General features: G+C 46.9%; 1 protein-coding gene across 1 annotated transcript in view; it reads left to right on the top strand.

The window, feature by feature from the left end:
* Positions 1–25,954, top strand: part of LOC123771076 (apoptosis-resistant E3 ubiquitin protein ligase 1) — a 405,663-nt gene that overhangs the window by 10,298 nt on the left and 369,411 nt on the right. The window contains exon 3 of the mRNA XM_045763392.2: positions 2,642–2,798. Coding sequence (XP_045619348.1) covers positions 2,642–2,798 — 157 coding nt within the window. The remainder of the gene's footprint in view (positions 1–2,641; positions 2,799–25,954) is intronic.

Below are 25,954 nucleotides of genomic sequence, written 5' to 3'. Positions count from 1 at the left end.
GTACGAGTTGTTGGGCGTCAGCCCCAAGAGCCAGTCGGCCGAGCGGACAGCACGTTGGACTTGTGATCCTGTGGTCCCGGGTTCGATCCCGGACGCCGGCGAGAAACAATGGGCAGAGTTTCTTTCACCCTATGCCCCTGTTACCTAGCAGCAAAATAGGTACCTGGGTGTTAGTCAGCTGTCACAGGCTGCTTCCTGGGGGCGGAGGCCTGGTCGAGGACTGGGCCGTGGGGACACTAAAAAGCCCCGAAATCATCTCAAGATAACCATCTCATCTCAAGATAATCCCTCCCCGAGCTCGGTTCCTTGTCTTTTGAGTCAGTTGGTTCTGTCCTGTAGGTGGGTGCTCTTCTCCGTGGCTCCCCTCTTTTTTTCTTGGGACGGGATATCTCCATCGTGTTTCCCCCGTTCTTGGGGTTCTACGTGACTTTTGGTCTCGGGTGCGACTGTGCCTTTGTACTGCAGGAGTTTCCTTCGCTCATTCCTTGGGCGTTCCTTCAGCCTGTGTCATATGGTGCGCTTATTGTCTTGGTCTGTTTTCATTGCTCGTACCCCTTGGTTCGGTTACTGATCTGGTGGCGACCCTTACACCTTCTTCGGTTTTCTTGGCTTGCCCTGCCTGTTGGTTTTTCGGGGTTTTGTGATGTTTCGCATCGGACCCGTCGTTTCTGATCTCCTGGCGGGCTTGCTTGCATTTGGGAGTTTTCTGTTCGGCAGACGTTCCATCTCCTCCTTTTCCGGCTTGGGCTTCTTTGGTGGTCGCGCCCGAGATCTTCCCACGGCTTCGCCTCTTCCTGGGTTCGAATGAGCCATGTCGTGGCTGATTACGTTCTGCCTCGCATGTCTCGCCTCTGGTTGGTGGTCTGGTGGCTTCGTTGTTGGTGTCCCACCTGCGTGCTTCTTCTTGGCGGCAGTATGGGGGTATTTTGGCGGTCCTTCCTTTTTCTCCGGTCCCTTCTTAGGTGGTTGTTAGCGTTGGCTTGGTTTTTCTGGTGGGGGTTGGGGCCGTCGTCTTGCCGCATACTGTCGCCTCGTTTCGTGCAGCGCTGGCGGAGCCGCTTCGGCTTGCTTTCGGTCTTGGTGTTGCTTCTGCACCGTTAGTAAGCTGTCTTGTGTATTGTCTCACCTCCGACCTGTTCGTGCGCCGCTTGCATCGTCCTGGTCTCTGGTCAGCGTGCTCTGTCTTCTCCTCGGTTGGTGGTGCCCCTTCGGTTCTGGTTTGTTTCTCTGCGGCTCTCTTTCCTGTTGGCATTTGCCTCTGGGAATCGGGTCGCTGGGTTTTTTGCTCTCCTCCGCAGGGGTTTCTGCTCCTCTGGTCTTGGCGTTTTGGTTGTTCGGTGGCAGCAGGCTCCATCTTTTCTGGCACGGAATGGGGCTGCTGCGTTCCGGAGCAGCAGCCCTTGGTTTGTTGGTGCTTGGTTAGTCGGGCCGGAGGTGTCATATTTTGTGTTCAGTGGCGGCCCTCCGCAGTTATTTACGTGTCGTGGCCTCTATGTCCGGGGGCACGCTTTGAGTTGATCTGGTTCCATTCTTCCCTGTTCGCGGGTGACGGTGTCCCGGGTTGTCCGCCGTGTTATTACGGCTAGCCTGCCTGTGTTCTTTCCCCATGCCCGTGACATTCGTGGCTTCACTGCTCTTTCTGTCGTCTGGGCGGCGTGTCCTTGCTGTCATTCGGGCACGGATCTTTTGGTGTTCGTACAGGGGCCTTGCTGCTCATTGGCTCGTGTTGTCCCCGGCCTTTTTGGGGCTGTGTCGCCTTGGGTTGGTGTTTGCAGCCGGTTGTCTCGCTTTTGTTGAGGGGTGCCTGGTGACCGCCTCCCAGTTCCGGCTCTGGGGAGCCGACGGGGCTTCCCCCAAAAAACCAGCGTTGAATGTAATGAAACGCCATTTTCTGGGTGAGACCCGGAGGCTCCCCGGCAACCCTCCATCCCTCCGGTCGGCAGTTTTTCGCGTGTTTTGACATCTAGCCTCAGAACTGATGGGTAGATAGCCAGCGTGGGAGGTCTGGGGCTCCCCCTTCCCCCTTCCGGGGAGGGGGGAGCTGCGCAGACAGCGGCACGGTGACGTGTGATGTCATACTAGTTTGCTTGTTTTCTGTTGGGGAGTTCTATCCACTAGTTCGGCTTTTGGTAGCAATTTTAACCAGAATAGGGGTTTGTTTTGGAATACGTATCTTTCTGGATGCTTGACCTGGTCGATGGCAGACATAGAATGCTTCCAACCATACGGGAGTTTCTATAGGCCATTGCTTCCCTTGCCTCTCTGAGGGGGCCAGGTTCTAGCCGTGGTCCCCGGTAGGCCCTAGAACTCCATACACATGACTGATGCCAAAGTCTGACATTAGCATATCAGCCTGGTATAGCTCCGGGGAGCCTTGGGGTCTCACCCAAAAAATGGCGTTTCATTACATTCAACGCTGTTTTTTTTTTTATTAAGTTTTTATGTTTTTAAATGTTTGCTGTGTAATGTTACTGAATAATATATTAATCTTTTCAGTCTTTGATTGGATAATATGCAGTATGTCAGTGACTAGCTTAAATATAAAACATTACAGTAGATTGAATTTTGCAGTTTAAAATTAGCCATTCAGTTCAAGGAATGTGAGAGTCATTAGCATTGCTTGTATTTTATCATCATTTAGGAATATGGAGACTTGTGGATGTTGTTGAGATGGGTCCTTTGCGTGGCCTCCCTTTAGTGGAGCAAGAACGGACAACTGCAGCCGTGTTTGACTTGAAGCAGCGTCTTATCCTGAATCACTTCCTAAAGAAACATGGAACTGAGAATGGCTTACCAAGGTAAAGTAGATATGCTAACACACAAACTAATTAATACCAACACACGATAAGAAACACAACTTGATAAAGGGTCCTAGACAAACCAAAATGTTCCCACTTTTTTTTCATGTGTGTGTGTGGATTGGGTATCAGTTTTCAGCCATGTTGTTTTAATTTATTCCCTGCTTATGAAATAAAATTGCCATTGTAATTTAATGTGCAACGGTAAGTACTGTATCGGTGACCTGCAGTTTAGTCCCAATACTACTCAGGGATGTAGTGACTGGAGATCTTGTGTAGTTCTGTATTAGATAAATAATAAATTAAATGTTTATTCAGGTAAAAATATATACAGTGGCACCTCGACTTACGATGTAAATTTGATTGAAAAATGTGACTCGACTTAGGATAGTGTCGTCGACTAATGATATTTGTTGGTACACGTTTGGGTCGACAGAGTGCGTGGTTCCCGATCACGCGGGCCAACCTGCCTCGGTTTACTAGAGCTGCCCGCATAGTGACGATCACGCTTATAAAAAATTCTGTTTTTGTTGTGATTTTTTGCTTTTTGAACATAAAACTGATTATTACATACCACGCAATGGGTCGCAGAAAGTCAGTGGTAAGGTTCAACCTAAGAAAATAGTTGTGAGTTGAGGCAGTAGAGGATATCCCTTCCTCATTAAGAAAATGTGTGAAGTATGGGAAGAACTGCAAAGTTTTGTTGAAAAAACTCTCCCAGATAAAGCTGTAGCAGGCCGTTCCATTGACCTTTTAAATGACAATGTGATGTCTTACTACAGACAAGTGTTAAAATGTAGGGAAAAACAAGTGTCTTTAGACAGATTCTTAGTAAGACAAACAAGCAGTGAGTCACAAGCAGGTCCTAGTGATATGCAGGCAAAACATGCCAGAGAGTGTATCCCAGAAAAGTCATCACTGCCTTATGTTATAATAGAAGGGGACTTCCCTTCCAAACAGTAACACCTCTCCTCCTCCTCACCCTCATTACCATCTTCCATATGTCATCAAGAGTCCTCCATAAAGGTAAGATAAACATATGTACTGTATTGAAGTTAGAGAACAAAATTGTATTCAGTATAAAATGTATTTGCAAGTTAATATTTTGGAGGGTGGGGAACGAATTAATTAAATTCCCTTTATTTCTTATGGGAAAAATCGCTTCGACTTACGACATTTCGACTTACGATCCGTCTCTGGGAACGGATTACCATCGTAAGTCGAGGCCCCACTGTACGTACAAAATGGGTGACAAACAAAATGTTGGATTTCTAAATAGAGCTAGTACATACTATGCCTAAAGCCACTAATACGCACAGCGTTTCAGGCAACATGTGGGAAAAACACTTAAACTAAAATTTAATTGTGATCAAAATTGACCTTTGATTGATTTACTTTAATTGATTAGTATTGACCTTTATGGTTAAAAAAAAAGTTGTATTCCTTGACCAATAATTATATAATTAAATACTGAGTAGATGTACAGCATTTTACTCACTGTACAGCCTGCACTTAAAAACATTTCTGGATATAATACTGTATGGGAGCCGGTCGGCTGAGCGGACAGCACACTGGACTTGTGATCCTGTGGTCCCGGGTTCGATCCCGGGCGCCGGCGAGAAACAATGGGCAGGGTTTCTTTCACCCTATGCCCCTGTTACCTAGCAGTAAAATAGGTACCTGGGTATTAGTCAGCTGTCACGGGCTGCTTCCTGGGGGTGGAGGCCTGGTCGAGGACCGGGCCGCGGGGACACTAAAGCCCCAAAATCATCTCAAGATAACCTCAAAAATGTCCTTGCAACTTGCATCTGTATTATTAACTGTCATAGATAAGTTTACCAAGACACATCATTTAATCATTGAGCACAACTTGACAATTATTTTTTAGTTGTTCATTTAAGTTTGATATGAAATTGTGTTTAGCATAGTATTGAATTTTTACAGTGTAGTTTAAATTTCTGGCTCTATTTTTGAGGTATTCTACTTGGATGCTTCCTGAGCCAATATCACTGACTGTTGCAATGAATAGGTTCCTATCAGTCAGGGTAGGGTGACATTCTACACCAGTGTAGAAGAGATCTTTTTAGACATCCCTAATGTATCACACTGGTGATGGAAAGGCACTTCAGGAAAACTTAATTCAGCCTAGAGTAACTACATGAAGATCACTCATAAGCACTTAAACTTTCCAAGTTCTACTTGGTATTATAGGTACCCGCCTAGTTGTGCTCTGACCAAACCGCTAGTCTTACCTGTCCCCTTCCTCTGACTCTCACCAGATGGCAACACCCTCACCAAAACCAGACAACCATCCTCCAGCATGCTTGATGCCAGATTCATTTAAATGCCTTCCTCGGATACAGTGAGACCTCAACTTACGACTGCCCCTTAAGTTTTTGAGTTACAATCCCAATTTTGTCGAAAAATGCGACTCGACTTACAACCTTTGCCTCGACTAGCGACTTTGTTGATACTCATATGGGTCGACCGAGCGCGTGGTTCATGGTGGCACAGGTAATCCCACCTCAATTTACCAGGGCTGCCCGCTTAGTGACGATCGCGCTTGTAAAGAATTTCATTGTTTTTGTGCGTTTTTGTTTTTTAACATAAAAGTACAGTACAGTAATTATATATTATGCCATGGGTCCCAAGAAAGTCAGTGGTTAGGTTCAACCTAAGAAAATGGTTGTGAGTAGAGGCAGTAGAGGATGTCCCTTTCTCATTAAGAAAATGTGTGAAGTATGGGAAGAACTGCAAAGTTTTGTTGAAAAAACTCGCCCAGATAAAGCTGTAGCAAGCCGTTGCATTGGCCTTTTAAATAGCAATGTGATTTCACACTACAGATAAGTGTTCTTAGTAAGACAAGCAAGTTGATTGATTGGTAGTTGATACCAATCAACTACCCTGCAGTGAACCACAGTCAGGTCCTAGTGGTATGCCTGCAAAACATAGGAGAGAGAGAGTACCTCAGAAAGTCATCACTGCTGGATGTTATGAATGGAAGGGGACTCCCCTTCCAAACAGTAGCACCTCTTCTCCCCCCCCCCTCCTCACCATCTTTCGTACGCAAACAAGAGTCCTCAATAAAGGCAAGATATACATACTGTATTGTAGCTAGTACAAAAAGAGTACAAAATTCGGTATAAAATGTATTTTTAAATTAATATTTTTGGGGGTATGGAACGGTTTAATTCAATTTACATTAGTTCTTATGGGAAAATTCATTTCGAGTTACGAATTTTCGAGTTACGACCCGTATCTGGGAACAGATTAAATTCGTAAGTGAAGGTATTACTGTACTTAGATTATCTGTGCTGTGTACTTGCTATGGCATTACTACATAGAGTATATTTGGAATACTTCTGCTGTATGTAGGTATGGTAAGTGTTTTTTGTGTCATGAATTAATCTGGTGGAGACCCAAGGTTTCCTTGTCTATTGTGATTAAGCATGCTCCTCAACTGTGGCCTATTTTCCTGGAGGGCCCACTACATTTGCTGTTCAATGTTCTTTGCTCCAGGCCTGGGCATTTGTGTTGGGCACTACTTGTTATGGGCACACAGCAGTTGCAGGTGACCTCTTTCTTTACTTCATAGTTCACAGCAGACTGCTGTGAGTTGGCTTAGACCTCGTTCAAAATGCTGATTTTGAAGGCTGCTAAGCTTTAGGCTCATGCACTTAAATATTTTTGTAGGTGGATACAGTTCTTTATTTCTAAAGGAGGCTTTATCCCCATTTGGTTCAGATGACCTGCTAGTTGAGTTCTCAGAATTAAAGAGCTCTTTGAATCGTGCTTTGAGCACTGACGTGTGTATGTGTGTAATTACCTAAGTGTAATTACAGGATGAGAGCTACGCTCGTGGTGTCCCGTCTTCCCAGCACTCTGTCATATAACGCTTTGAAACTACTGACGGTCTTGGCCTCCACCACCTTCTCACCTAACTTGTTCCAACTGTCTACCACTCTGTTTACGAAAGTGAATTTTCTTATATTTCTTTGGCATCTGTGTTTAGCTAGTTTAAATCTATGACCTCTTATTCTTAAAGTTCCAGGTCTCGGGAAATCTTCCCTATCGATTTTATCAATTCCTGTTACTATTTTGTATGTAGTGATCATATCACCTCTTTTTCTTCTGTCTTCTAGTTTTGGCATATTTAATGCCTCTAATCTCTCCTCGTAGCTCTTGCCCTTCAGTTCTGGGAGCCACTTAGTAGCATGTCTTTGCACCTTTTCCAGTTTGTTGATGTGCTTCTTAAGATATGGGCACCACACAACCGCTGCATATTCTAGCTTTGGCCTAACAAAAGTCGTGAACAATTTCTTTAGTATATCGCCATCCATGTATTTAAAAGCAATTCTGAAGTTAGAAAGCGTGGCATAGGCTCCTCGCACAATATTCTTTATGTAGTCCTCAGGTGATAGTTTTCTATCTAGAACCACCCCTAGATCTCTTTATCATAATTCTTTAAAGATTTCTCACATAATATATAGGTTGTGTGGGGGGTCTATGTTCTCCTATTCCACATTCCATAACATGGCATTTATTAACATTAAATTCCATTTGCCAAGTGGTGCTCCATATACCTATTTTATCCAGGGTATCTTGAAGGGCATGACAATCATCTAAGTTTCTTATCCTTCCTATTATCTTAGCATCATCAGCAAACATGTTCATATAATTCTGTATACCAACTGGTAGATCATTTATGTAGACAATAAACATCACTGGTGCAAGAACTGAACCCTGTGGTACTCCACTTGTGACATTTCTCCAGTCCAATACATTGCCTCTGATCACTGCCCTCATTTTTCTATCAGTCAAAAAATTTTTCATCCATGTTAGAAGCTTACCTGTCACCCCTCCAATATTTTCCAGTTTCCAGAACAACCTCTTATGTGGAACTCTGTCGAAAGCCTTTTTTAGGTCCAGATAGATGCAGTCAACCCAACCATCTCTTTCCTGTAATATCTCTGTTGCTCGATCATAGAAACTGAGTAAATTCAATACACAGGATCTTCCAGATTGAAAACCATACTGTCTGTCTGATATTATATCATTTCTCTCCAGGTGTTCTACCCATTTAGTTTTGATTAGTTTTCCAATACTTTCACTATTACACTTGTCAATGATACAGGTCTATAATTGAGGGGGGTCTTCCCTGCTGCCGCTTTTGTAGATTGGAACTATGTTAGCCTGTTTCCACATGTCTGCTACGATTCCTGTACACAGGGATGCCTAAAAGATCTGGTGAAGTGGAATGCTGAGCTCAGATGCACATTCTCTCAGAACCCATGGTGAAACTCTATCTGGGCCAACTGCTTTGTTCTTACTGAGCTCCTTTATATTGCCCGCTATAGGGCGCGGAAGTCTGGCAAAAAACAGGCGCTGATTCAGCGTGCGTCCCAGACGGTCTGTTGCTCGCCAGCTGTCAGACAGGAGTGGCCACAAAGAGATAATTACCTAATTATTTCAATGTCTCTGATTGATTTTTTCGTAGTTTTTTGCTGTAATATTATTCAATAGTGTGTAGTGTGATATATTTATATAATAAAATGAGTGAATCATCGCTGTACTCAAAAATATGGTGTGCATATTGTTGATTCAGTTATTATGTTCATCAAACAGTGAACAAATACTTTGTCGGTTATTACACTATATACACAGGTTATATATAAGTATCTGCATGTTTTGTTCACCATAACGAACCACTAAGTTGCTATTATGAGTCAAAAAGTAACGAGGAGTGACTGCCACACCACCAGCCAGCCACTCGCTGCCACACACTCCCTCAACACCTCACTCGCCCACTGTTTTTGCTTTTATATACACACATTATATATAAGTATTTACATGATTTGTTCACCAGAACTGTACATCTAAGCTTGTATGGTGAGTAAAGGCACAAAGACGTAGCTACTCACACAGTCAGCTGGTGGCAGCCGCCCTCAATGCCAGACGCACTAATATTTCTCCTCCAACAATACTGTGTGGTGTTATTATGCTATATATACACATTATATATAAGTATCTACCTGTTTTATTCACCATACTTGTACAAGTAAGCTGGTATGGTGCCCAAAGACCATAGTGGTCACCAGTAAACAGCATGATAAGTCGTGCAGACGATGCACCTCCCTCACCAAAATGGCAGCTCCCAACCTACTCCTATTGCTGTTATTACACTCTATACACACATTATATATAAGTATCTACATTTGTGTTCTCCATAGCGAACCACTAAGCTGGTATGGTGAGTGCAGTTAATAAAGAAGAAGTCGTGGTGTTCCTGGGGAGACGGGACACCACGAGCGTAGCTCTCATCCTGTAACTACACTTAGGTAATTACACTTAGGTAATTACACACAGAAGGCAATGCCACCACCCTCCCTCCCATAGCATTACTCCTACCTCCATGGAGCACAGCGCTAAATATCACCACAATCCTGCTATTTCAGAACCCTGGTCAGTTTTATCACAGTCAGGGGTCTTCTGTAATAATATCATCGCTAAATAATAGCAAGAACATGTATATTATGGCATTTTTAGGCGATGCTGTGGTCACAAGCTGAACAGCAGTGCTGTGAGCTCATGCTGCGTGCATCAGGCTTGGTGGCTCACTCAATACTGAGGCCCCTCACACCCGGGAATTTGGCCCACGATTTAAAAAAAAATGGAGTCTGTTTACAAGAGCCCTGATGAAGGTGTGGTGAACCTTGTGTATATGTGGGCTGTTTAAATCCTGCGTAGTACTCCAATACATCATATGATGTGGAGCGCAAGTTACTGCAAGTCACTGAAAACATCATATGATGTGTTGCGCAGTTAAAGGGTTAAAGTTCAGAGGTATCAGGCAGCAACTGATTTGGGATCCCTGATGGCTGAGTGGACAGTGTTCGGTGTTTGTAGTCCTAAGGGTCCAGGTTCGATCCCCGGCAGAGGCGGAAACAAATGGAATTTATTTCACCCTTATGCTCCTGTTCACCTAGCAGTAAATAGGTACCTGTGAGGTAGACAGCTGCTACGGGCTGCTTCCTGGGGATGTGTGTGTGTGTGTGTGTGTGTGTGTGAAAATTAGGATTAAGGACTTGCCCAAAGTGCTATGCGTGCTAGTGGCTGTACAAGAATGTAAGAACTCTTGTATTTATAAATATACAAATAAAAAAGGCTGCTTTGTATTCCAGGTTTTTGATTTTGCAGCGGTCTATGTTGTGCTTCCAGTTGGATGCCCCGGATCTGACCCACTTTGTGTTTAGGGACTCGGATTTAGGGGTGTTAGTCAATTCAACCTTGGTTCTGTCAGCCCCTCTTTCTTTCCCGATGGGCTGGCTTTGCCCTTCTCCTCATTCCCTTCTTCCGGCTCCAAAGCATCTGAGGGTTTCAAAATCGGGACATGGTTTAGCTCAGGATGTGGTTTGGGCAGATCCACTTTGGAAGAGTTGGACCCCTTCCAATGCTCACACAGAGGCAGTTCAGCTTCTAGGTCCTGCCGAAGCTTCTGGATCTTATCAGCCAAACCCCTTCCTTTGAAGCTTTTCCTTGAACTCCACCTTTCCATCCCAGTGGGTGAGAACTCTGCCCCAGGGCCCTCTTCTGCAGTTCCTGGGGCTCGGGGGGGGGGGGGGGGGGAGAATTGGATTGGAACTCTTGGGTTCTGTTTAACCCTCTGTGGGCCCTCATGCCAACTGCAAAGGGTCTTTTGTTACAGAGTGAGAGATTTTCATAACCCCATTCTCCATATAAGTTTGATTTGGTGCAGCTCTCCCCAGGAAGAAGTTGGGGAACAAACCCCCAGGGTTTGTTTCCGTGTTTCTTTTGGTTCCTCGGATTTGTCCTTCTGGAGGTTTCCTTCCTTCCCGTGTTTCCCCAGTGGAGGCTTGAGGAGGTCATTGGTGCTTACCTCCTTCATGGCCCAATTTATGACTCGGTTCTGGATCCGGCCTCTCTTGAGTTCAGGTCTTCCTCTTTTTATTGGGTGCATCATGAGGCAGAGGTCTCCAGCAACACCCTGGCAGAAGTCTCCAGCAACACCCTGGCAGAAGTCTCCAGCAACACCCTGGCGGAAGTCTCCAGCAACACCCTGGCAGAAGTCTCCAGCAACACCCTGGCAGAAGTCTCCAGCAACACCCTGGCAGAAGTCTCCAGCAACACCCTGGCGGAAGTCTCCAGCAACACCCTGGCGGAAGTCTCCAGCTACACACCTGCCAGAAGTCTCCAGCTACACACCTGCCAGAAGTCTCCAGCTACACACCTGCCAGAAGTCTCCAGCTACACACCTGCCAGAAGTCTCCAGCTACACACCTGCCAGAAGTCTCCAGCTACACACCTGTCAGAAGTCTCCAGCTACACACCTGTCAGAAGTCTCCAGCTACACACCTGTCAGAAGTCTCCAGCTACACACTGGCAGTAGTCTTCACAAGCTTACAACAAGCCTTAACAGACGGCCAGTACTTCCGTCTTGTAAATCAATCTGGCCATCCCGTGGTATGTTGGTCCAATCAACTACCCTGCAAACACAAAACGTAACTGGCCCTATTTTCCGCCTGTTACAACTTGTAATAAAGTTATTACATCGTGGTACAGTATAATGTTTTTATGATGTATTAGAATGTTGTTACAACTGGCTATATTGGTTGTTACAACTTGTTAGGTGGTGTTAAAACTTGTTCGAACATTGTAGCAATATTGTAATTTCGTCGTGTGTTTGGCAGGTATACAGTGGAACCTCAGATAGCGAACGTCCCTCTTTATGAATTTTTCAGGTTACGGACTCAATTTCTTCAGAAAATTTAAATTGAGTTAAGACCATTGCTTAGCCTTGCGACTTTGTTGATACTTGTATGGGTCGACCGAGCACATGGTTCCTGGTGGTACGGGCAAGGCGCACTTCAGTTTACCAGTGTCTCCCGATCGAACTTGAATATTGTATTTGGGAGGACAACAGGATGGATGGTGAGGGGACTGGATGGATGGATGGTGAGGGGACTGGATGGATGGATGGTGAGGGGACTGGATGGATGATAAGGGGACTGAATGGATGGATGGATGGAGAAGAACTGGATGGACAGATAGTGGGGGTAACTGGATGGATGGTGGGGGGGAATCGGATGGGGATAGTATGGGGAACTGGATGGATGGATAGTGGGGGCTGGATAGATAGATGGTGGAGGGGGGGGCCTGGATGGATGGTGGGGGGAAACTGGATGAATGAATGGATTGTGAAGGGAATTGGATGGATGGTGGAGAGGGACTAGATGGATAGATGGTTGAGGGGGACTGGATGGATTGATGGTGGGTGGACCGGATAGATTGATGGTGGGTGGGACGGGGAGGCTGCCCAAACCCTCCCCACGACCTCCATCCTCCCCATCCTGCACCCTCCCTGCTACTTCCATCCCGCACCCTCCCCGCTACCTCCATCCCGCACCCTCCCTGCTACTTCCATCCCGCACCCTCCCCGCTACTTCCATCCCGCACCCTCCCCGCTACTTCCATCCCGCACTCTCCCCGCTACCTTCATCCTGCACCCTCCCCGCTACTTCCATCCCGCACCCTCCCCGCTACCTCCATCCCGCACCCTCCCCGCTACCTCCATCCCGCACCGTCCCCGCTACCTCCATCCCGCACCCTCCCTGCTACCTCCATCCCGCACCCTCCCCGCTACTTCCATCCCGCTACCTCCATCCCGCACCCTCCCCGCTACCTCCTGTTACCTATCGTTCGTTACGGCTCGTGACCCTACAGCAGCCAAGCTTTAATTACGTCTAGGGATACGAGAAAACTGCTGTTCTCAAGAGCGGATCACCAGTATAACCCCTTAATAAGTAATGAGCACATAAATAAAAACCTTCCTTTAGGACTGAAGAATAGATACAAAATATTATATAGATATATATTCAAGACAGTATAATATAAAAACACAGATGGTCAAGTAACTTATACAACAAACGAAAGTATTGTCATATCACTTAATATAACAAAATAAAATATGGCACAACATGAATGTACAGACTTATCTCCCACATGTTACTCCTTCGAGTCCTGTTCAGCTACTGAACTCTCGCTCTGTCGCCACCCACATTCTCACCTCCCGTCTGCCTCATCCCAGGATGAGGGATGGAAACTAAGGACTTTTTAGCATTTAAAACTAATTGAACAACCACTCGTTCTCAAAACACACAAGAATGCAAATTACAGATAATAGTTACTTACAAAATATATAAGTATAATGCCACCTGTTTAATTACAGAAAATAAACAATTACCTAACTAAATAAAAGTGACTTCTGGAACTCCCAAACTGAACAGGTCCAGCTTTCCCGTATCTAACAGGTACTAGACGTGTGCAACGCAACCGCGCTCCTGTCTCCACTTACGCTGCCACACCACACGATAATTTACCCAAAACACAATGTGTGTACATATACAGGCAATGATATAATAAAACAAAATGCTATTTCAAATTTATATACGTATTCTGCTAGGAGTACGTAACACTTCCACCTCCAAGAAAAAAAATGCAATAGATTGAAGATCAATGGCATTTTTTCAAAGTAAAATGTATGACACTTGAGATTTATGGTATTAATTTCACCAAACATGTATAAGTAATAAGAACACATTTCTGGACAAAAATGAAAACACTCCAAATATAGTCTTACAGGAAACTCAGAAATTTCAGTTTTATGACTATGTTCTACATATGTGTCACTGGAGTATGCAAATTTATCTCTCCAAGGTACTATCTCATTTATTTCACTTTGTTTCAGATCATATTTCACACTCCTATCTACAACAGTATCATTAGTAGCATGAATAGAATTGTCAATAAAGGTAGCTGCTTTCACACAGTTATCATGGCAATTTAGCTTTTCATTTGTTTCTACTATTTCTCCAAGATCAGTTCCGTATTTCCATGTGATTCCTTTTCCACATGGTGAATTTTTCCAAGACAGACTCCATTTTCCATTACTCCCTTTTTCTGGAGCTGAACTGCTTAATTGAAGCTGACTGGATGTTGAGTAGATTTGGGACTTCTCCTGGGTATGCTCTGACACAGACATCTGCTCTTCATCACTCTTGATCCTCTGTGGAACACATACTCTCGCCCAATGGATACTAAAATTAGAGAAATTAGCATTAAACCTCACAATTATGCATAAGACTTTCCCCTTCATAGAACCTTCCAAAACACAAGACACCGACTTAGCAAACCTTTGACCTTCCAACCAAGAAATGCAACCCAAGATAAGTGCAAAGACTACCTGATCGAACTGACTCAGATGATCCATAAGGACCACAGAAATCAATTGCCTCATAACTCTGTCATAACGATCAGTGAAAGAAAACAGGCATATGCCTAGGCACCATATCTCAATCAGAACTCCGAAGACAAGTTCACACCCCCTGATGGTGAACTTGAACACAACACACACTTTCATCAACCGTCTAGTCTTCCAAAAGACTAAATAAAACATGCCGAAAACTTTACAACCCTCACCATCACTTCCCAAGTGATTTACGTCTGATGACAACCCATCAACCAAAAGGTTTAAGGGTCTTAACATCTTGAAGATGCACAGCAGGTTACCTGGGAAACACCCAAGGACAATCTGAAACCCTTCACAATGATTAACACTAGGTAGGATAACCTTATCCCCCAACTTGAAATACACACCTGGAGCCTCAAACATCTGCTCCCCAGTATGATTTAATCCTTCACCCACAATATGATTCTGAAAATCAACTCCAATATGACTCTGAAAGTCAACACCACACTTGAGTGGAACATACACTTTTATCACTCGTGCATCAAAATTACCTGGATCTGAATATAGAGACACTGCTCTAGCATAACTCACCACTTCCTCAGAACTGGATGCACAACCTACTTGAGTAAACTCTCTCTGCTCAACCACAAGGCTTGACAAAGATGTCCCACAGTCCATTACTTCACAAGAAAATGGCTCCTGCAGAATAAAAGTAGATTTCAACATCCTACACACACTCTGACTCAATGTACACAATGAGAAATACTTACTCCACATAGAATAAGAATCACAACTCCGCAACTTAGATCCAAATGATACTTTACCACTCTTAATGATTTTACCAAAATTTCCTCCCATGACTTCTGGAGCTGCTTGGAGTACTGTCTGTTCACAATCAATAATATCACTACCAAGCTGGGTCACATCCTCACAGACAACTGAAGAGGGAGGCTCAATGGGTCTCCATCTACTCAACAGAAGCTGATCCTCTGGCTGCTTTCCCACACTCTTCAAAACTGGATCTACAGTACAGACTGTCTCCTGGCTTCTCTCTGAAATCTTAGGGTCAGTTCTACTCAATGCACATAAATGAAGGGAATCTGAAACGAGCGGGCAAGTAACAGGTAGTTTGACCTCCTCCCCTATTATATCACCTTGACTAGGGTGAGGCGGGGCCTCTACAACAGACTTACTCTCGACAACTGATTCTAAACTTGGAGTGAGCGGGAATACTTCTGCCAACCCGACATCTTGTCCTAAACCATTCACTTGGCTGGAATACAGAGTCGTGGTTTTTAAGTTTCTCTCAACTCCTGGCACAACGTTCGTAGTGAGCGGGCAAGACAATGGTACATGGACATCCTTTCCCAATTTATTGGAATAAAGCAGAGTCATAGTATCAGGCTTACTCTCAACAACTAAATCGGCCACACAGGAATCTGGAACAACCACATCCCACTTCTCCACTGAAGGGGTACTGGTTACTGGAACAAATGCTTGAGTAACAACATCAGAACTGACAACTGGATTTATATTAGTACTGACATCAGCACAGGTAGAATGGACAAAACCATCTTCTACAACAGGTTCATTCATAGAACTAACTTCAGCACAGGCAGAGTAAACATGGTCTGCAACTGGCTGTTTACACAAACGGGGATCAATCTCACCCACAACATGATTTATGGCCACATCATTACCCAATATAACATCCACACCTGGGATGGGCAACTGTGTACTAACACCCACAGTGCATAAACGTGGTGTAATGGTGGATCTGAAATTAATGTCTATTAGAGGTACAGTTTTACATCCTGCAACACTCTGAAGAACAACAAACTTTCCAGTATATCTCTTTTTCAACATCAGAAAGAATACTGGATGAAATTATGGTTTGGGAAGCACCTGTATCACGAAGAATAACCACTGGCTTCCACTTCCCATTAATACACAAAACTTCACCTGAAGACATATATGGTGAATACTGTTTCACCCAATTGGGGTTTACAGTTACATGTTTATTAGTAAGTTTATTTTGCACACCTCTGCAATAAATGAGACCAGTTGGTCGTAACTCAGGGTGCAATATAAAACAGGAATTAATTCCATGGCCTTTTCTCTTACAATGGGAACAGAACCTTACAGTGGACACACTGGTAGAACCAACTGTAGGTTTAGAAATAACCTTATTATTATTTGACATTCCTGACAATGAAGTAGCAGGGTTAGGTTTTGTAAGAGAAGAGCTCATGGGAGTAACTGGAGCACTAGGACGGGATGGATTCTGATAAGGAGTTCGGGGAGCATTATAATTTACTCTACGACTAGACTTAGGTGAAGTGGCCGTAAACTGGGCCTTAGTCAACAACTCATGCTCATCCGCGAGCTTTGACAGCTCATAAATGTCTGTTACATTCTTTTGTTCTGCCATAAAAGTAGACAACTGGTCTGGGAGACATGACAATACTTCTTCCATTATAAGAAGATTCTTTAGAGCATCAAAGTCAGTGACTGAAAGTGACTTTAACCATCTGTTGCAAAAATTCGTCTTCTGATGAGTAAAATCTGCTATTGTCTGATCACTTATCCTCCTTAGGTTTCTAAACTTTTGCCTGTGTGCCTCTGGATTTAACTGATACGCATTTAAGATGCTTTTCTTTACAAATTCATAATCAAAGCTATGAGCGTCAGGTAGGGATGTAAAAACCTCCTGACTACGCCCCTTAAATTGAGACTGCATAATGGCTACCCACTGATCCCTTGGCCAGTTCATACTGATGGCAATTTTATAAAAATGTGCAAAGAAAACCTCAGGATCCTCCTCATTGAACTTTGGTAACTCTATATACTTATGCGTCCTGATGGGATTATTATCACTATTTATTGAAACATTACTAGTATTTCCATGCCCAGCTGCCATACGCTGTGATTCAAGCCTGAAGTTAGTGTCAGCCATTTGTTGTTGAATCTCTAATTGCCTAGTTTGTTCCTCGGCTTGTGGCTTCTATTTGCAACTGTGCCTCAATTTCTAAACGTCTAGTCTCAAGCTCCCTCTGCTGAGCTTCAGCCTCTAATATTTGCTGTTGCTGTTGAGCTTCAATTTCTCTTTGACGAGCTTCAGCCTCTAATATTTTCTGTTCTTTTTGAGCTTCAAGTTCTAATATTCTCTGTTCTTTTTGAGCTTCAAGCTTAGCATTGGCTATTTGCGCTTCTAACTCAAGACGCTTTAACGTCATCTGATCACTCGACTCCTCTTTTAACTCTTCTAGAATTTCTTCATCTAACTCTCCATTCTCAACAAAATGTGTCACAATGACTTTCAATATTTGGGCTTTAACCATTCTATTGTTGGCGGTCAAATCCAACTGATTTGCCATTTGTATTAACTCAGTCTTTTTAAGGCTCTGAATCCTTTCAAAGTCTGGGTGAGCCACCAACGCTGCAACTTTCTCCTCCATCGTTACTAATACTTGGCACTTGATTCACAAAATAATTAAAACAATGGCACTGCACTACACTTCACTGTAAAATTGTCACCACACTGAAAATTCGCTTGGCCTCACTGCACAAACAAAATATATAGGATGACTTACCTCAAAATCGTGAAGCGTTGTTACTTGACACACAGGAAGGCTTGCTTGGCACATGGAATAGTTCTTAAGAAACACACAGACACTTGACACAATGGTACCTAGGAAGGCAAGGTTAGATTAGCAATATTAAGGTTAAGTGGGAACAGTATTTCCCGGCACAGGCCCCCATAACTCTTTGTTACCTATCGTTCATTACGGCTCGTGACCCTACAGCAGCCAAGCTTTAATTACGTCTAGGGATACGAGAAAACTGCTGTTCTCAAGAGCGGATCACCAGTATAACCCCTTAATAAGTAATGAGCACATAAATAAAAACCTTCCTTTAGGACTGAAGAATAGATACAAAATATTATATAGATATATATTCAAGACAGTATAATATAAAAACACAGATGGTCAAGTAACTTATACAACAAACGAAAGTATTGTCATATCACTTAATATGACAAAATAAAATATGGCACAACATGAATGTACAGACTTATCTCCCACATGTTACTCCTTCGAGTCCTGTTCAGCTACTGAACTCTCGCTCTGTCGCCACCCACATTCTCACCTCCCGTCTGCCTCATCCCAGGATGAGGGATGGAAACTAAGGACTTTTTAGTATTTAAAACTAATTGAACAACCACTCGTTCTCAAAACACACAAGAATGCAAATTACAGATAATAGTTACTTACAAAATATATAAGTATAATGCCACCTGTTTAATTACAAAAAATAAACAATTACCTAACTAAATAAAAGTGACATCTGGAACTCCCAAACTGAACAGGTCCAGCTTTCCCGTATCTAACAGGTACTAGACGTGTGCAACGCAACCGCGCTCCTGTCTCCACTTACGCTGCCACACCACACGATAATTTACCCAAAACACAATGTGTGTACATATACAGGCAATGATATAATAAAACAAAATGCTATTTCAAATTTATATACGTATTCTGCTAGGAGTACGTAACACCTCCATCCCGCACCCTCCCCGCTACCTCCATCCCGCACCCTCCCTGCTACTTCCATCCCGCACCCTCCCCGCTACCTCCATCCTGCACCCTCTCCGCTACCTCCATCCCGCACCCTCCCCGCTACCTCCATCCCGCACCCTCCCCGCTACCTCCATCCCGCACCCTCCCCGCTACCTCCATTCTGCACCCTCCCCGCTACCTCCATCCCGCACCCTCCCCGCTACCTCCATCCCGCACCCTCCCCGCTACCTCCATCCCGCACCCTCCCCGCTACCTCCATCCTGCACCCTCCCCGCTACCTCCATCCCGCACCCTCCCCGCTACCTCCATCCCGCACCCTCCCCGCTACCTCCATCCTGCACCCTCCCTGCTACTTCCATCCCGCACCCTCCCCGCTACCTCCATCCCGCACCCTCCCCGCTACCTCCATCCTGCACCCTCCCCGCTACCTCCATCCCGCACCCTCCCCGCTACCTCCATCCCTCACACCAGAGCCACCCCCAAGCTGACCCCCCCCCCTCCAAGCTGTCCCCCCCAAGCTGGTCCCATCCCCAAAGCTGTCCCCCCCCCCCCCAAGCTGGTCCCATCCCCGAAGCTGTCCCCCCCAGCCATATGGGACAGTATTAATAGGTGGACTTCTTTGCTACCAGCTGTTGGACCGGGACACTGACTCCCTGAGTGTCTGTTATTAAACTCTTTTTGTTTACTGACTGACTGGTTGTGACTGTGAATGGCTGCCTATGAATGGCTGATTGACTGTGAGTGGCTGATTGACTTTGAATAGCTGATTGACTGGTGAATGGCTGATGGACTGAATGGCTGATTGACTGGTGAATGGCTGATTGACTGGTGAATGGCTGATTGACTGGTGAATGGCTGATTGATTGTGAATGCGTGACTGACCGTAAATGCCTAACCAGTTGCTACCACAACTGTGAATGCTTTACTGCCTTTGGTTATGACTGCCTGTGACTGGTCTTGACTGTGAATGCTTGATTGACATGTTGTGACTGACTGACTAGTTCTGACTGGGTGCCACATAACAGAGGCAGTGAAATGTGTGAAAGGAAAACCTGGAACAAGTGATGCAGATATGAAAGTATTTAAGGCGAGCAAGGGATGGTCTCACCACCTCCTCCCCCCCCCCCTTCCTCCTCCTCACCCTCCCCATGCACCAACACCGTTCCTCCCTCCTTATTGTCTCCCAAAAGCCACCAAGAGTCCTCGGTAAAAGTATAGTGCAGTTAAATGTTCACTTACTTTATTTATGGTTTATATTTATACCTGATAGTTTTGTGTATGAAAAATATGAATAGCATTCTGTATAAAATATATTTTTAAGTTAATATTTCTGGGGGAGCCTCGTCAGCTCCCTGGAGCTATTCAGGCTGATATGAATATATTAGTTTCCTGGCATCAGTCAAAGTGCATGGAGTTCGGCCTGCAACGGACCACGAGCCAGAACCTGGCCCCTTCAGATAAGGCACATAGAGCAATGACCTATAGAATCACCCGTGTGGTTGGGAGCATTCTATGTCTGCCATCGACTGGGTCTGGCATCCAGAAAGGTAGGCACCCCAAAACAAACCCCTATTCTGGTGAAAATATTGCTACCGAAAGCTGAACGAGTGGACAGAACTCCCCAACAAAAATTAGCAAACGAGTATGACATCATCACGTTGCTGCGCTGCTGTCTGCGTAACCCCCCCCCCCTCCGGAGGGGGAAAAGGAGGAGTCCCAGACCCTCGTGCCAGCGATCCAACCAGCAGTTCTTGGCTGATGTGATACTGGTTGGTCAGGTGCCTCTGGCTCCAGTTTTGCTTTCAGTTACTGTGCCTTGTGGCATGGTCCATCTCTACAAGTGGTGTGTGAGCCAGGAGTAATATTCTATGGTACTCGGGCTGCATGCACCTAGGGTTTCCTTCCCTAGGTGACCTGTGTGTACTTCCCTTGGGGCTTGGGGCCGCCTTCCACAAGTCACCTTGGGACGTACTTCCACTGTCTTTTACTGCTCGGTACTTGACCATCCTTGGAGTCAGCTGGGGATTTTGTTGCCCTTGTTTGCCTCTGGGTAGGAGGTAGTTTACATCACTGGTAGGAGTGCAGGGTACTGCACAGCTAGTTATCACCTATTGTAGCAGCCGGCTCAGTTCCGTCTGGGTATGTTGTCCTCTTGCGGGGTTTTTCTTTTGTTTTTGTTTTCCTGCCTTTGGTTGGTTGCCCCTTTCTACAATTGGGGGTCTTTCTCTAGTCACCTCTGTGTTCTTGGTGTGTATGAAAACCTGTGTTTTTGTGTGCAAGCAGGAGGTGGTACCCCCTGCTTGGCCCCCTGAGTGGACATGTCCCGGGGGTTCAGCTTTTAGAAGTTTGCTCGGTAGTTTTGAGCGCTGGTAGCCCAGTACCCTGCCTGGGCTACCCTTACCATGATGCCAAGGCTAAGGTCCCTGGAAAACCCCACAGGAGCTCTGTGGTCCGATGGCTGCGACCCTTGAGTCCCCTCTCGCTTCATACGAGGTTGATGGTTGCTCTGTCCCCTTGTCTCAGGGTGACAATTACCGGTTGTGCCTCTGCCGTGCTGCCTATCGGGTCGGTGATCCTTTTGACCCGGAGTCGTGCGATGTTTGTTCTTTGTACGTGCTCCAGTTCACCGAAGCTACTGAACATGATATCAGGGTGCAGGCAGCAGAGGCGTTGGTTTAGGTTGCTGCAGCCCGATAGGTTCATTGCTTCCCTAGATCCTTTGAGACTGCCCCGTTTTGGTTATAGGGACCCGGACTTTGGGGGTGGGAGTCGCTTCGACTTTGGTTCCGTCCACCCCTCCTTGCCTTCCCCTTCAGTGGTACATTCGACCCCCCCCCCCCTCCCTTGGTGCTGGCTCCAAAACGTCTGAGGAGGCAGGGTTTAGTTGGTGTTGAGACTCGGGTGGTCGCAGGGGAGTCACCTTCCGGGGTGGCGACAGAGGCATTCGAACCTAGTTCTCCAGCCGGAGCTTCTGAGTTTGACCAGTGGGCCCCCTTCATTCCTGCTTTTTCGGCTGCCCCTGCCTTTTCTTTAGAGGCAGGTTTGGAGGGTGGCTCAGCCCCAGGTCCTCAGGGTGAGGGTCCCAGGGCAGAGGAGGGGTTGATTTGGGGGTCCTTGGGGCCCCGTTAGACCCCGCCTGGGTTTTTGCACCCTTGGAGTGGAGCTTGATATTACAAGGAGAGGGTGTTCTCTTTCGCTCCCTCCTTGTCCGAATTGGATTTGGCATCTACCCCACCCTGGGTTCGGTTCCGTGATCCGGTGGGTTCCTCGGTCCCGTCCTTCTGGAGGTTTTCGGCTTCTTGCATCCCATCACATGGGGTGCGGAAAGCCCTTGTGGCTTACTTCCTGCATAACCCGGATTATGCTTTTGTGATGGATCCCCATTCCTTTGTGCTCGTACTGGGTTCATTATGAAGTTCTGGAGTCGTCCTGGTTAGCAGACTGCCCGCTCTTCTAGTTGGAGGCTTGGCACACGTTCTGTCGGTCCCGCATGCTTGAGTGGAGAGGCTTAGACAGCATTGCAGGTTTTCCTGGGGTGGGAGGGCAAATTTGAGCATCTCAATGCAGGTTTCTTCACCCCTGCCCTTCTGCAGGATGTTAGTGTGATGCAGCTTCATGTGCATTGGTTCCTTCCCTTTCGGCTGCCTTGGTCGCGGAGGATTTGTGCATACGTGGCCTGCTGGCTTTAGCCCTGCATTTCTTTTCTCTCCTCGAACTGTCCTCGGATTGGCTTGTTGGATGTGGAGAAGCTTGGAGCCGCCTCTGGGTCTAGTATGTTGCCCACGGCAGTGCATGTCATCTGCATTGTTGAAGCTGTTCGGGCCGCTCCTGCGGGATGCGGTTTCACGTTTTTTGCTTCTTGCCTTGCATGTCAGCAGGCAGTGCTTGCTTCTTCCTTGGATTCCGCTTGGGCCCTGGCTCTTGGGTTGTCTTCGCCTCTTTGTCCATTGCTGTTTGCAGAGTCTGCAGTTGCACAGTATCTGCAGGCAGCTTCGGCTAGTTGCCATCCTATGTTGGACCTCTCGTAAGGTTCTCATAAGGTTCTCGTAAGGTGCGTCTACCCTTTTGTGGTTCGTCCCATTGACATGGCGATGGGGGGGAGGCTCTCTGTTTGCTTGTGTCTGGTCCCACGATTTGTGGGCCTTTCGGGTCGTTTCATGCGGCCTGTGGTGACGTTGGGTGCCGGCTCCTCCTTCGGGGGGGTTCGGGGGCTGGAGTGGCAGGATTCTTCTCCTGCGCACTGTCGAGTCATCTCGGAGTGGGTTCGCTTAAGCATGGTCGAAACGACCTCATCTCTCAGGTGGATTTCCTGCCTGTTTCCAGTTCCGAAACGGGACTGCGCGGACCTTTGGTTCATTCTGGACTTGTCCCGTTGAGACCTGTGGGTTTATTGTCCCTCCTTTCAGATAACTACTCTATCCCAGGTCCGTCTTCTGTTGGAGCCAGGCACGTGCATGGTTTTCCCGGACCTCAAGAACAAGTATTGGCACATCCCAATTCATATGAGGTTCAGGAACTGGCTCAGTTTTGTTGTGGGGCGTCAAGGTTACGACTTTTGTTGCCTTTCATTTTCACATGCCTTACACGGGTCGTGGTGGACTGCCTCCGTCTGTTTGGTGTTCGGGTTATGGCCTACCTCAATGACTAGCTGGTTTGGGCTCCCAGCCAGTCCACGTGTCTGCTCGCCAGGGATTTGGTTCTTTCCCAGCTCGCCAGGTTCGGGTTCCTGGTGAACTGGCAGAAGTCCCATCTGGTTCCCTCTCGGGTTCGGTCTTGACTGGGTCTTGTGTGGGACTCCCAGACTGCTGCCTTGTCTCTTCCTCTGGTGGTTCTGCTTCGCCTTCGTTCTGCCTTCGTCTGTTCCTAAGGTGCTCCTGGGTCACGCAGAGGTTGCTCGAGGGTTTGTGCGGGAGCCTGAACTTCACCATGATGTTCAGGCCAGGTCGGTGTGGCTTCGTCGGCTGTTCTGGTTCCTTCGGGGCCGTCCCTTCCACCTCTCTTGCGACCGCTGGGTTCGGCCTCCGGGGGCTTTTCGTCGGTTGCTGCGTCACCGGCTTCCTCTTCGGGTTTTTCGGGGTTCCGTGCCTTGGCGCCTACCCAAGCCCTCGCTTGATGTGTTCATGGACGCATCGTCCCTTGGCTGGGGTTTTGTAACCAGTGCTCACCAGGCAAGCCAGGGCTGGTGGGGTCCGTCCTTCCGTCAGACTCACAGCACTGTGCGGGAATTGGCAGCTGTGCAGATGTCGCTCTGGAGGATTCGGGTTGTTCGTGGATCAACGATCCGGCTCCATTCAGACTGTTCCCCGGTGGTTCATTGCCTGAATCGAGGGGGTTCCATATGGTCCTTGGCTCTTTGGGTCTGGTTGCTTCGGGTGACTCGTCTGCTGAGTTCTCTGAGTTTGGCTCTTCTGGCAGTTCACGTTCGGGGGGTGTCCAGTGTCCTAAAGAACAGCCTGTCCCGGTTCATTTTCCTGTCCACGGAATGGACGGTCGACGCCAACTCATTCAGTTGGCTCTGCCAGATGTTTGGGCCCCCGGAAGTGGATCTCTTCGTGTCGGCGTGGTCGAGGTGTCTTATGGTATACGCCCTTCCCCAACTGCAAGGTCGTTGGGGTCGATGCCTTCTGGCAGGACTGGGCGAGGTGGGGTTACCTGTACCTCTTTTCCCCTGTTCAGCTGTTGCTCCAGGTCCTGGCTCGCTTGAAGACTTACCAGAGAAGAGTCGTCCTTCTGGCTCCTTGGTGGCCGGCCCAGCCTTGGTTTCAGGTGCTGCTTGCTCGGTGCTGGAAGACCCGAGGGTCTTCCCGCGGCTCTGCCTCTTTCAGCGGATCGGTCCAGCCCGGTACGAAGCTGGTTCGTTCTTCTCCTCAAGTCTTCACGTCTGGAGTTTCTTACTCGAGTCTATCGTCACTTGTATGGGGCGCAGGTGGCTTTGTTGTTGGTCTCCCACCTGAGTGCTTCGTCTCGGCGGCAATATGAAGTTTCCTGGTGGTGCTTCCAGTTTTTCCTATCACTGCATAAGTGTACTTTAGTCTCTGATAGGGTTGTCTTGTCCTTCCTTTCGTGGTTGTTCCAGGACCGTCATCTTATGCCGAATACAGGGCATGATACACGTGCCCCGTGTCGTGTGGCGCTGGCGGAGCCGCTCCAGTTTGCATTCGGTATTGATGTTATTTCTGGCCCGTTCCGCAAGCTGTTTTGTGCGTTGTTTCATCTCCGGCCTGCTCATGCACCTCCTGAGTCATACTGGTCTTTGGACCGGGTGCTCTCTTATCTCTCTCCTCCTCAGTTTCTTTTGGCCCCTTCGGTTCAGGATTGTTTTTCTAAGGCTCTTTTCCTGTTGCCATTGCCCTCTGAGGGTCGGGTCGGGGAGCTTCATGCTCTCCTCCGGCACAGGGGGTTTCTACTCCTTCGGTCCTGGTGGTGGGTTTGTTCGGTTGCAGCTGTTTCCTTTTTTAAAGGGGAAGAATGAGACTGCTGCTTTCCGGAGGGGTCCTTGGGTTCTTGATGCTTGGTTGGTCAGGCTGGGGGTGCATCATATGTTGTGTTCGGTTGCGGCTCTCCACCGTTATTTGCGCACCACGGCTTCATTGGCCGGGGATGTGCTTTGGGTTGACCTGGTTTCCCTCCATCCCCATTCCCGGGCTTGAGTCTCTCAGGTCGTCTGCAAGGTTATTAAGTCTAGCCAGCCTGTGGTCTATCCCTATATCCACGACCTTCGTAAGTTTGCTGCTTTGGCTGCCGTATTTGGCAACATGTCTTGGGTTGACATTCGGCTTGGGGTTTTTGGAGGTCGAACAGGGGTCCTGGTCGCTCGCTACCTTGTCAGTGTCCCTGGACCTGGTATGGCCTGTGTTGGTGGTTGCAGCCAGTTGTCTGGACTTTGTGTTGAGGAGTGAGGACTGACTGCCTCCTGGGTAAGTCCCTGTGTTTTTCCTTGTATTTGGGTAGTTAGCTCCAGGGAGCTGATGAGGCTTTCCCCAGGAAACCAGCGTTGAATGTAATGAAACAACATTTTCTGGGCGAGATCCGGAGGCTACCCAGCATCCCTCCTTCCCTCCCGGTTGGCGATGTTTTCGCATGTTTTTTACATCCAGCCCAAGAACTGCCGGTTGGATTACCGGCGCGTGGTTCTGGGGCTTCCCCTTCCCCCTCCCGGGGGAAGGGGGGGAGGGGTTGCGCAAACAGTGGCACGGCAGCATGATGTTGTCATGCTTGTTTGCTAATTGTTGCTTGTTTGTTTTGTTGTGGAGTTCTGTCCACTCGTTTGGCTTTCGGTAGCAATATTTTCACCAGAATAGGGGTTTGTT

The sequence above is a fragment of the Procambarus clarkii genome, chromosome 14 (assembly GCF_040958095.1).
Source record: "Procambarus clarkii isolate CNS0578487 chromosome 14, FALCON_Pclarkii_2.0, whole genome shotgun sequence".
In the NCBI taxonomy this organism is placed as follows: Eukaryota; Metazoa; Arthropoda; class Malacostraca; order Decapoda; family Cambaridae; genus Procambarus; species Procambarus clarkii.
Note: the sequence above shows the minus strand (reverse complement) of the source record. Positions and strands in the feature narration are given on the sequence as shown.